Raw genomic sequence first — 12,608 nt, forward strand, 5'->3', positions numbered from 1 at the left:
GCATCTATGTTCATCAAGTATAACTTCTTTACTTGTAGTGTCTTTGTCTGACTTTGGTGTCAGGATAATGACGGCCTCATAAAATGAGTTTGGAAGTTTTCTTTCCTCTTCTAGTCTTTGGAAGATTTTGAGAAGGATTAATTCTTCTTTACATGCATGATAGAATTCACCAGTAAAGCTATCTGATCTGGACTTTTGTTGGTGGGGACGTTTTTGATTACTGATTCAATATCCTTACTGGTAATTGGTCTCTTGAGATTTTCTATTTCTTCATGGTTCAGTTTAGGTAGGTTGTATGTTTCTACGACTTTATCCATTTCTTCTAGGTTATCCACTGTATTGGCACATAATTGTTCATAGTAGTCTCATGATCCTTTGTATTTCTGTGCTATCAGTTGTCATGTCTCTTATTTAGTTTCTAATTTTATTTATTTGAGCCTTATCTTTTTTTCTTGGTAATTATGGCTAAAGGTTTTCTATTGTTTATCTTTTCAAAATAAAACAGTTTTATTGATCTTTTCTATTGTCTTTTTGTCTCTTTTATTTATTTACCCTCTGATCTTTGTTATTTCCTTCCTTCTACTACCTTTGGCTTACTTTGCTCTTCTTTTTCTGGTTCCTTAATGTCTAAAGTTAGGTTGTTTATTTTAGCTTTTTCTTGGTTCTTAATGTGGGCATTCATCACTATGAACTTCCTTCCTAGAACTGCTTCTGCTGCATCCCGTAAGTTTTGGTATATTGTATTTCCAGTTTCATTTGTCTCAAGATATTGTTTAATTTCTCTGTTGATTTTTCTAAGTTTGTTCAGTAGCATGTCCTTTATTCTCCACATATTTGTGAATTTTCCAGTTTTAACTTTTCCTGTAATTCTATTTTCATACCATTGTGGTCAGAAAAGATGCTTGATATGATTTCAAACTTTTGAAATCTATTGACTTGTTTTGTGGTGCTAATATATGACCTTTCCTGGAGAACATTCCATGTGCACTTAGAAGAATGTGTATTCTGCTGCTGTTAGATGGAAAGTGCTGTCAATGCCCCTTAAGTCCCTCTGGTCTAACATGTAGTTTAAGTCCAATGATTCCTTATTGATTTTCTGTCAGGATGATCTATCCATTGTTGAAATGGGGTGTTGAAGTTCCCTACTATTATTATGTTGCTGACAATTTCTGTCTTCAGGTCTGTTAACATTTGCTGTATATATTTTAGGTGCTCCTCTGTTGAGTGCATAAGTATTTATAAGTGTTATATCTTCTTCTTTGATGGATCTCTCTATCATTATAGAAAGATCTTCTTTTCCCCTTATTGTGATCTTTGTCTTAAAGTCTATTTTGTCTTATATAAGTATAGTTAATATTGCTTTCTTTTGGTTTCAGTTTGTATGGAATATCTTTTTCCATCCTTTCACTTTTAGTATATATGTGTCCTTACAGCTGAAGTGAGTTTCTTGTAGGCAGCACATAGTTGAGTCTTGTTTTTTTATCCATTCAACCACTCTGTGACTTTTGATTGGAGAATTTAGTTAATTACATTAAAGTAATTATTGACAGATATGGACTTACTATTGCCATTTTGTTAATTGTTTTGTAATTCATTTGTTCCTTTCTTCCTCTCTTGCCTTGTTCTTTTGGGATATGATAATTTTCTGTAATGGTATGCTTAGATTCCTTTTTCTTTATCTTTTGCATGTCTTTTATAGGTTTTTGCTCTGTGATTATAGTGAGGCTTTTATAAAACATCTTATAGTTATAACATTCTATTGCAAGCAAAACAAATTAATTCCAAATGCATACTAACGCTCTACATTTTTACTTTCCTTCCCATGTTTTATGTTTTTGATGTCACAGTTTATATCTTCTTAGCTTGTGTATCCTTTAACCAATTATTATAGTTATACAATTTTATTGTAGTTACAGTTATTTTTACTACTTTTGTCTTTTAACCTTCATAATAGATTTAGAAGTGAGTTACCTACCCCCATTATAACATGAGTATTTTAAATTTAACTATACATTTACCTATACTAATGAGATTTGTACTTTTATATGTTTTCATTTCAGTTTAAAGAGGTCCCTTTAACATTTCTTGAAAAGCCATTCTAGTTGTGATAAACCCTTTCCACTTTTACTTGTCTGGAAAACTTTCCAGGTAGAGTATTCTTGGTCCTCAAATTTTTTTCAGTACTTTGACTATATGCTACTCCCTTCTGGCCTGCAGTTTCTGCTGAAAAATCTGCTGATAGTCTTATGAGGGTTCCCTTATACATAAGTTGTTTTTCTCTTCTTGCTTATAAGATTCTCTCTTTGTCTTTAACTCTTGACCTTTTAAATATAATGTGTCTCAGTGTAGTTCTCTTTGTTTTCATCTTTTTTGGAACTCAGTGGGTTTCCTAGATATGATATTTGTTTTTTTCCCCATGTTAGAGAAGTTTTTACCCATTATTTGAATATGCTGTCTCTGTCTCTCTCTCTTCTCCTTCTGGGACCCCCTATAATGCAAATGTTGGTCTGCTTGATATTGTCCCATAACTCCCTTAAGCTGACTTCACTTTTTTTCACTCATTTTTCATTTTCATTTCATTCATTTTTTCTCCTCTGACTGAATGAATTCCACTTCCCTTTCTTGGGGTTTACTGATCCTTTCTTCATTTTATGTAGTATGTGCTGAACCCTTCTATTGAATTTTACAATAAAATTATTGTATTCTTCAGCTCTATGATCTCTGTTTATTACTTTCTTATATTTTCTGTCTCTTTGTTCAAATTCTCACTTTATTCATGAATTGTTCTCCAGACCTCAGTAAGCATCTTTATGACCATTATTTCGAACTCTTTATCAGGTAAATTGCTTGTTTTCATTTCATTAAGGTCTTTTTCTGCAGTTTATCTTGTTCTTTTATTTGGAACATATTTTCCTTTGTTTCTTCATTTACCTTGCCTCCCTGTGTTGATTTCTGTTCATTAGGTAAAACAGCTACCTCTCCCAGCCTTGAAAGTGTGGCCTGTGATTGTTCAAGTTGCCTTCTTTGTTCTTAGTGGTTCCCAGTATTTGGGGGGTGTGCCAAAACCCATCAGTATCCCAAATGGGAAGATCTCAGTCAGCACCTAAATGCAGGCTGTTTGGAAGCTGGACCCTCAGGCAGCAGCTTTTAAAGTCTGCAAGTAGACCTCTTTCAAAGAAAGATTGGAAGATGGGCATTTGTGTCTGCTGCCTCTACTTTTAGCCCTGGGGAGAAAACCAGTTAGGAACTGTTTGTTTGCTGCAGCAATCAAAACAGTATGGTACTGGCATTAAGATAGACATGCAGACCGATGGAACAGAATGGAGCCTAGAAATAAATCCACATGTATATGGTAAATTAATCTTCAACAGGATTTCCAAGAAAACAAAATGGGGAAAGGATAGTCTCTTCAACAAATGGTGCTGCGGAAATCTGGACGGCGACATGCAAAAGAATGAAATTGGATCCTTATCTTTGTCAACTGAAAAAAAATCCACAACCTGAAAGTTGAGAATTATGTTTTATTTGGCAGACTTTCTGAGGACTTCAAGCCCAGGAGGCAGCCTCTCAGATAGCTCTGAGGAACTGCTCTGAAGAGGTAAGGGAGGAGCCAGGATACATAGGAGTTTTGCAACAAAGACCAGGTAGTCAGACATCAAAAGATTACTGTTAATTAAAGAAAACCAGATACCTTAAGTTAATGAATTAGCGCTTTTCTTTGTATGGGAAGATGCAAGAATCTGGGCTAATTGAAATCATTCCTTTGATATGCACCTTAGCTATCTGGGGCCAGTATCCTGTTCTTTCCCATCTTGAGTTCCCTCAGGGCTCACCATCTGGGCTGTAGTGGCTTGATGGCTGCAACATCCTTTGTTTACCGATATGGCAGGCAACATTTTTCATTCACATCTTACACCATCACAAAAATCAATTCAAAATGGATTAAAGGCTTAAACACAAGACCTGAAACTGTAAAAATCCTAGAAGAGAGTATAAGGAAAATCTTTATGACATTGGTCTTGGCAATGATTTCATGCAGATGGCACCAAAGCCCAGGCAACAAAAACAAACAAAATAAGCTAGACTACCTCAAACTAAAATGCTCTGCACAGCAGAGACAACAATGAACAGAGTGCAAAGGCAACCAATTGAAAGGCAGAAAATATTTGCAAACCATCTATCTGATAAAGGGTTAATCTCCGAAATATATATAAGGAACACCTGTAGCTCAATAGTTTTTAAAAAATAACAAAACCTAACCTGATTAAAAATGGACAAAGGACTTGAATAGACATTTCCCCGAAGAAGTTATACAAATGGCCAACAGATATATGAAAAAATACTTAATGTCATTAGTTATCAGAGAAATGCAAATCAGACCACAATGAGATGTTATCTCACACCTGTCAGGATGGCTATTACCAAAATGATGAGGATGTGAAGAATTATAATGAACTCTTGCATACTATTGGTGGGAATGCTAAATGGTACAACCGGAAAACAGTGTGGAAGTGCCTCAAAAAATTAAAATAGAACTGTCATAATCTAGCAATCCCACTTCTGGATATTTACCCAAAATAATTGAAATCAGGATCTCAAAAAGATGTTAGCACCTTGTGTTCATTGTAACTCTCTCCACATTAACCAAGATGTGGAAACAATCTAAATGTCCATTGACAGATGAATGGGTAAAGAAACTGGTATGTGTGTGTGTGTGTTTATATATATATATATGTATATATGTGTGTGTGTGTGTGTGTGTAAACTAGTTACATCTATGCCTTAGAAGGGTTATAAGGGAAGGTTTTTCTGGGGGTGTTGGTAATGTTTTATATACTTTTCTGTAAATATGTTATTCTTTAAGGGAAAGTTTGTTTAAAAATTATATATATTGTATATTATACTATATAATATTATATATTATACGTATATATATATAGAGAGAGAGAGAGAGAGACAGAGACAGGGAGAGAGACAAAGAGAGACAGAGAGAGAGAGAGAGAGAGACATACTGTGTTATGAAATGGCTCCTATGTTTTCCTTAAATTTCCCTAAGCCTGAGAATGTGGTACAATTGCTTGAATGATTTCAGTAAAAGACATGCAAACAAAATCTAGGTGTTAGTAAAAAGTCAAGTTTAAATATTATTTCAAATTATCTGAATGAAGAGAGAGAGCATAGCGTGCCTAAAAAAAATTTTTCTTGCATGTACTGCTGTCTAAGAAACGAATTTGTATTTCTATATATGAGTTATTTCAAGACTATTACATAGTATTATGCCAAAATTTATAATTTTATCATCAAACAATGACAGAAGAACCATCATACAACCAAAATGATTTTTTAAAGTAAAGAAAAATCTAGTTATTATCTCCTTATTCACTTATTCCTCCATCTCTTTATTATATTTGTTCTTATGCATTTCTTTGCCCATAGTCACATTGTTTTTGGAGTTTTGGAAACAGCGACAAGCCAGACTGGAATATGAGTGGGACCTGGTGGACTTTGAGGAGGAGCAGCAGCAGCTCCAGCTGAGACCTGAATTTGAAGCTATGTGTACACATAGGAAAGTGAATGCAGTGACTAAGGTATATTAGGAGACTGAAATAGGCAGTATATTCCAATGGACACCAAGCTGTGGGTGGCCTCTCAAGTAATGATGTGTATTTCAATTTGCCTTTAAAATACTCTACAACATATAAATCATACAAACTTGTTTACTCGCTTCTAATATACATCTTGAACGCATGCACAAGTAGGTAGTAAAGTATAATGAGCCCCAGGATGGAATCATCACCCAGCTTCAATTATTATTATTTCATGGGCAATCTTCTTTCATTTATACACCTACCCCTCCCTGCCACTAGATTATTTTGAAGCAAATCCAAGTCATCATATCATGAAATACATAGTTTTAATACTAAGTGAAATAAAAGGAAATGGAAAATAGTGTGCATGCTGTGGGCTTTGTATATAAATATATAGACATGGAAATGATACTAAGTTAATGCGTGAAAATTAAAATAGTATTGTATTAAGGTAGTGGGCTTACGAGTGATTGCTTTATTCGACCAAAGTTTATTCCCCTAGTCCATTCTAATTAATTATAATGGGAAGATCATTGCACTGGTGTCTGGAAAGGAGAGTCTAGATTTGGGGATAACTGGCAAACTGGCTGTATGTTGTTGACTGAGTTATTTGACTTCTTGGTACCTCATTTGTGTTTCACTTGAAAATGGAAGATACTTTGCAGACTCTTGGCTGCATATTCTTAGAGTCCCCACCTTTCCATAATCTATAATCACCATGTTACCTGATGCTATTAAAGAGAGAATAGAATATGTCCCTAAAAATCTCTTCAGTAGAATTCCCTACTCTGTTCAGGACACTGTTCTTGTGTATAATACTCAACATTCTTCTCATAGTACAGGCATTCACTAAACGTTTATTAAATTGCCTTGAAACATTACAAAATATTCAGTAAATGAATGAAGAGAAAAATCACCTCAGAAAATACATTAACAATTTGGGTGGCTATTTGAAATTAATAAAAAATATATTAAAAGAGATATTTTCATAATAATGACATGATGTGTATTTGTTCATACTTAATGGGATAAAGAAGAAAATAAAAGCAGGCCTATTGGCTTTGCCAAACACCGTTGACCAAAAGCAAGATGTACTGAATGTTTACATTTGAAACAAGTTGAAAAACAATATGTATTGATTCACTGTGAATCGTCTACTTCACTTAGCTTTAATGGCTTTGGAAATGAGAGTTTTTTTTTTTTTTTTTTTTTTTTACTTCATTGCAGTGCTTCTTCAGTGGTTAAGCACAACCAGAATTCTTACATTTGAGTCTGTTGGGAACACATACATGCAGGAATGGACACACACACATGCACACACAAATATGCACACGAACACACTGACACATTGGATACACACATGCATACACATGTACATAATCAGATGTGTCCACACACATCCTGGGGTTCAATAGAGCTCTTGGGCAGCCTACCCTGACTGCTATGTTCTGTTTGCATTCAGTCCTTTCTGAAAAATCCTTGAGACTGTACAGATGTAAAATCTTATATGTTAAATAGAATTACATGATTTAGATTTCTGCTGACAACTATTTTTTACTGTATGACAGTATTTTGGCCGTAAGATCTAACTGCCTCTCGATATAGCTAAAAATATCAGCTGGTATAATTAATATCTTCCATTAATGACTTAAAAACCCATAATTGTAGAAAAGTCTGGGCCCCTGAACTGTGTGGAAGAAGACAATTAATCCTATAAATATAAAGAAGGCACCCTACTTAATATCATACAGAGCAATTACAGAGCAGTGCATTCAACTCAATTCAATTTAACTCAATTAGAAAATTTTAACATCATTAAGGCATGTCCACTTAAGCAGCAGCCCTCAGGTTTTGACTTTGTTTTTCCTGTCTCCCTCTCCCTAAATACAACTCTAATTCAACACTCAGGAAATAATGTGTATCCTTTATATCTCATATCATTTGTAAAATATTTCATCTGAGAGCCCTAAAGGTTTCTACCTAAACATAAGGAACCACTACTAGAATGTAGCATTCCATGATCTGTGGTGAACCCATTGAGGAGGTTTCTACTTTAACATGGCTTTGTGATTTTGACTACTGCTTGGATTCCCAACTTTGTAGATTTTGAATTTTGCTGTGATTTCTTCAAAATTACAGGAGGTGGAACCTTACTTGCCTTTGTGTAGTCGTATTCCATGGTACTTTTTATCGGGAGCCACAGTGACTTTATGGGTGAGCATTGTTTAAAAACTATTATCATCTATTGATGTAAGATCATACTGGGATTACCTCAATAGTTTTGTCTGCAATGGCTTGAGTCCCTCTCTTCCCTCCCACTCCACAGTATTTTTTTTTTATCTTGAATGGAGCTCTTATATAGAATAAACTGTAATTTGCATGGATGTGCCATGATTAAACCTTGCATAAAGAGTTGGGGGGAGAGAGAGGTGCTTTATCTTAAAGCCCGTCCCTCTCCCTCCCCCAGCTCTTTGTTAATTTGGTGATAACTTGAAACCAGAACAGTGAAATAAGTAATTTGATTACAGACTATTTGTTTAGTTCTTTTAAAAAAATTATTAATTTATCTTTTATCCATTTAAAATACTTATACAAAATGAAAAACTTTATACCATTAAGGTTCGTTCTCTTGCCAAGATAAATGGAAGAAAATGTTACATCTTCTACATGAAGAATTTAATTAGCATATCCCATTGTTAGGGAGTCAGATTTTTTCCATGCCTTTTACCTGATAGATTTCTCCATCATCATAATCTATTTCCTGCCCTCCCCTTTCAAAATGTATGTCCTCTTACAGTTGACCTTTAGTTTTAGGAAAACAGGCAAGGTTACCCTCTGAGAAGTTAGCCTGTTGAAGTATAAATAATTAGCAGTTGTAGACTGTATTTTAACCTCACCATTCCATATTGTCCTATAATATTTTATCTCTAACCTTTTTTGATAAAGGTATTGGTTTTTCTATTTTAAATGTGTGTTTTCCTATATGATGTAACAATCATTTTAGGAGAGATGATAGAATAAAAGGGGGTGATAATCAATTTGGGACACTCCTTGAAAAATATTCTGGAGTGTGGTTCCAGAAAGATCACTGTCATTTATTTCTAGTACTCATTCAATTTGATTCAGTTCCTCAACTTTCACAATAAAATTCTCCAATCATTGATATAAAGATCTTTGTGATTTTGTAATATGTAAAGGTATAAAATTTATACAAATATCTAAACTACCAGGCATATCAGACTACTAATGGCAGTATTCTGAGGGGAAATGAAATCGAATCTTTAAACGTATTTTTCTTGAGAAAGTAAGTGATCTTCACACTATGCATTTAACTACAACCTAGAGCAGAGGTTACCAAACATTTGCTGTAAAAGATATATTATAGGCTTTGTAGGCCACAAATCGTCTCTGACACATAATTGTCTTTATTTTTCTTTACAACCTTTAAAAATGCAAACAAACAAACAAAACATATTCTTACCTTAAGGGCCACGCAAGAACAGGTAAGGCCACAAGCAGACTCTGGCTTGCTGGTAGTTTTCCAACTCATTCTAAAGAATAGACCTAGAGGATGGTCAATGAATACTTTTCTATTTTCGATTGACTCAGCTGCTACCATACACTTATCGCTAACCCTTTTACGTTCCTAGTTTTCATTTCCTGCCATCTATGGTGAGAGGGACTGACTTGTCTTGCTTTCCATGTCAGATCTGCTAAACTTAATATATGAGTTGAAGAGAAGAGTATGTTTCAGATATATATGCATCACAGGGATTCAGAGACCAGAGTGACCAGTTTTTGTTTCCCTTCCCCAGATGTCTCTGGTCATCGCGTGTATGGTAGCTGTGATTGTATACCGCCTGTCAGTCTTTGCTACATTTGCTAGCTTCATGGAAACTGAAGCATCCTTAAAGCATGTCAGAAGTTTCCTCACTCCCCACATAACCACATCTCTCACTGGATCGTGCTTGAACTTTATTGTCATCTTGATCTTGAATTTCTTTTATGAAAGGATATCTGCCTGGATTACAAAAATGGGTAAGCCGGCCAAATCATTAGTATGACTCTGAAAAAGGGTTCCTATCAATGCTATACCTCCATTCTGGATAATCCCCAAGGGAGTTCTTTTTTTGTTTGTTTGTTTTTGTTTCAAACTAGTTTATTTAGGGGTTCCATTTTCAGTCCTCAATAGATTTTATGTATTTCTCATATGCGTCTTCACTCATTAAGTTCATCTAGTTCTGAAGGGTTACTGAGTGTCGTCTTGATCAGCCAACCATCTTCATAACAAGATTTGTTTACAAGTCCTGCATTTTCTGTTAGAGCTTCATTAATTTCAGTTACTTCTCCTGATAGAGGAGAATAGAGTTCACTAGCAGCTTTCACACTTTACAAAGCACCAAATTCCTCTTGTTTGTTCAATTTTTTCCCAACTTCAGGCAGACTACAGTAAACAACACCTCCCAAAACTTCCTGTGCAAAATTGCTGATTCCCACTGTTCCAGCACCGTTTTCTGATGTTGCCCATTCATGTTTGTGAATTTACGACCCGACAGCAGAGTGGGGCCGGTGCGCAGCGCCGGACAGCGCCCGGACGGCGCCCGCCCGCAGTCCCCAGGGCTGCAGCGGGCAGGGCACGTTGGGCGCAGAGATGGCACGCAGGCTGCAGACCGCGGCCCGCACGCTCCGCGCCACTCGCAGCGCCATGTTCGCAGGGGTGCAGAGGGTCTCCGCACGCCGGGAGTTCATTTTTTAAAGGCACACTTTAAGGCAGTTTTGCTCTACAGGTAGACCCATAGCCTGGTACTTCAGAATCCCCTAACAGCTACATTCAGGCCTATTATAGTGGAAGCAGGAAAAATAACTAAAAAGAATTAGGACTCTGTAGATCTTTCTGAGTATTCTTACCTTAATCCTTCCTTGATGGGGTTAGTTGAAGCCTAAATAAAATCCTCACACGTTTCTAAAGTCACAGATAATTTTTATTTCATGTGTATGGTATTTAGAATGTATTGGATTTTGAAAACTATTGTGAGGAAAACAGAACAATCAGGTCCTCCTGAATAAATCTAAAAGTTAGTGCTTCTCTTTTCAGTTGTCATGTGTTAGAACCTGGATTATGTTCTTTTAAAAATTTCTCCTAAAGCCATGAGGGAAGGTGAAGGGGTCACAGGTGGAGTGGTAGGTTCAGTCAGGAAGACTAGCACAGAGCACAGTTGCTCCTGGCCTTGCCCCCAGCAAGTTGGAGATGAGATCAGAGACTCAACTCCAGGCCTCAGCTTCTTCTGGGACTGCTCTCTCCAGGAGCTCATGCCCTCCTCCCCTAAATCTGTACACTGACAGTGTGCCCAGTGGTAACCAAAAAGGCAGCACAGTATTTACTCAGCACTAGAGTAAGCACTGGGAAGCAGCTGTCATTAAATCTATTTTCAAATTTGGAGTTCTTCTCTCTCAGTTTTACTTATTTTTTCTGCTTAGCAACAGCCAAAAACTAAAAAATTATAGCAATTAGCACCTACAAACAAAGCACCTAAAAAATATCTCAGCTTTCATCAATGAGAAAAATCTCTTGTATTCACATTAGAGATTTTGTAGAAATGCAGCTAAATTTCAGTAAAATGGAAGCGTTATCTGTGTCTTTAGAATATGTGCTACTGTTTCAGTGTTGCTGAAAATGTCATGGATTTGGCTGGATCAGCTTGTGCTCTTGGGAGATCATCAGTTCAGAAAAGCATGGCCCCTTACTCTTTCATGCCTCATGTTTTTTTTACTGTGGTGTGAAGAGACTCTAACATTTTCTTATCTTTGGAATTCATAAAATGATAGATCATGATCATGCATTTTAAGGAAAGGAGAGGGAAAATATGTACTATTACGGCCACCGTTTGCATGACATTGTTTTCAAAACTGATAAAGCCGTTTAATTCATGAGAGGAAAGCACAATTCAGTTTGAAATCATCCTCTGCCCTTCATAAGATTCACCTTGTTTACACCTGATTGAAAACAGAGGAGCGAGATCTGATGTGTTTACAGGGTATCATATAGTGTTACGGGGATAAGCATGAGGCTCTTCAGTCTAATAGGCACTTGAATTCCATATTTTGACTGTGTGACCCCAGGCAAGTACTTCATCCCTCTAAATGTACTAATGACGGTTTCTCAGCCTTCTCTGTTGATTAGATTAATACACAGTCTCTAATTGAAAGCCTAGTGCACATCCATAGCTACTTAATATTGGTCAGTTATGACCAGAGTGGGGAAGATTTCAACAGACTCTCAGAATAATATGACTAGATATCCACTTATCCCAGGGATTAAAAAAAATAAGGAGAAGCAGGAAGGTGCATTATTAAACCTTGGTGTTTTTTATTTACCAGAAATTCCTCGGACTCACCAGGAGTATGAGAGCAGTCTTACCTTGAAAATGTTCCTGTTTCAGTTTGTAAATTTTTACTCGTCCTGCTTCTATGTAGCTTTCTTTAAAGGGAAGTTCGTGGGCTATCCTGGAAAATACACATATTTGTTTAATGTGTGGAGAAGTGAAGAGGTAAGAATTCTCTAGAGAGGTGAGGTTTGTGGCTTCAGTAACTCAATGTTAACTAAATACCTTTAGGTGTGCCCCGCACTAACTCAGATTTTATCAAGCTGCAGGAAAAGTCAAAGACACTGACTGTCCACAGAGCATATTGGTCTTAGAATCCTGCTGTCTGATAGACTTTCCAGTTCGTTCTGGGCAAGAAGTTATATTGTACCTATTGTTTGGTATAAAATATGAACTATGAACTGGAATAAGTAAGTTCTGTATTCCTGAAGACTTCCATCAAAGGACGAATAACTTTCTAGAGGTACAGCAAAAAGGGCTCTACCACGGACAGAGTTAGAACAGTTCAGTGCTTTCCAAACCTGGCTGTGCATCCAGATCACATGGAGAAAATAACAACTTCCAGCCCTAACCCAGATATAATAAAGATTCAGAATTTTCTAAGGCCCAGAAATCTGTTTTTAACATGTTTCACAGC

The 12,608-nt window shown here is 36.2% G+C and overlaps 1 protein-coding gene and 1 pseudogene across 2 annotated transcripts in view; one reads left to right on the plus strand and one right to left on the minus strand.

Moving 5' to 3' along the window:
• Window positions 1-12,608, plus strand: part of ANO5 (anoctamin 5) — a gene marked incomplete at its 3' end in the record, with an annotated part of 64,054 nt that overhangs the window by 34,750 nt on the left and 16,696 nt on the right. Inside the window, exons 7-10 of the mRNA XM_082845004.1 lie at window positions 5,437-5,588; window positions 7,728-7,802; window positions 9,404-9,626; window positions 11,967-12,136. Of these exons, the coding sequence (XP_082701130.1) occupies window positions 5,437-5,588; window positions 7,728-7,802; window positions 9,404-9,626; window positions 11,967-12,136 (620 nt within the window). The remainder of the gene's footprint in view (window positions 1-5,436; window positions 5,589-7,727; window positions 7,803-9,403; window positions 9,627-11,966; window positions 12,137-12,608) is intronic.
• On the minus strand, window positions 9,767-10,295 carry LOC309965114 (glycine cleavage system H protein, mitochondrial-like; annotated as a pseudogene). The gene has a single exon. The product of its transcript is annotated as a glycine cleavage system H protein, mitochondrial-like (transcript).

Source organism: Leucopleurus acutus, assembly GCF_964270905.1.
Source record: "Leucopleurus acutus genome assembly, chromosome: 8".
Lineage (NCBI taxonomy): Eukaryota > Metazoa > Chordata > Mammalia > Artiodactyla > Delphinidae > Leucopleurus > Leucopleurus acutus.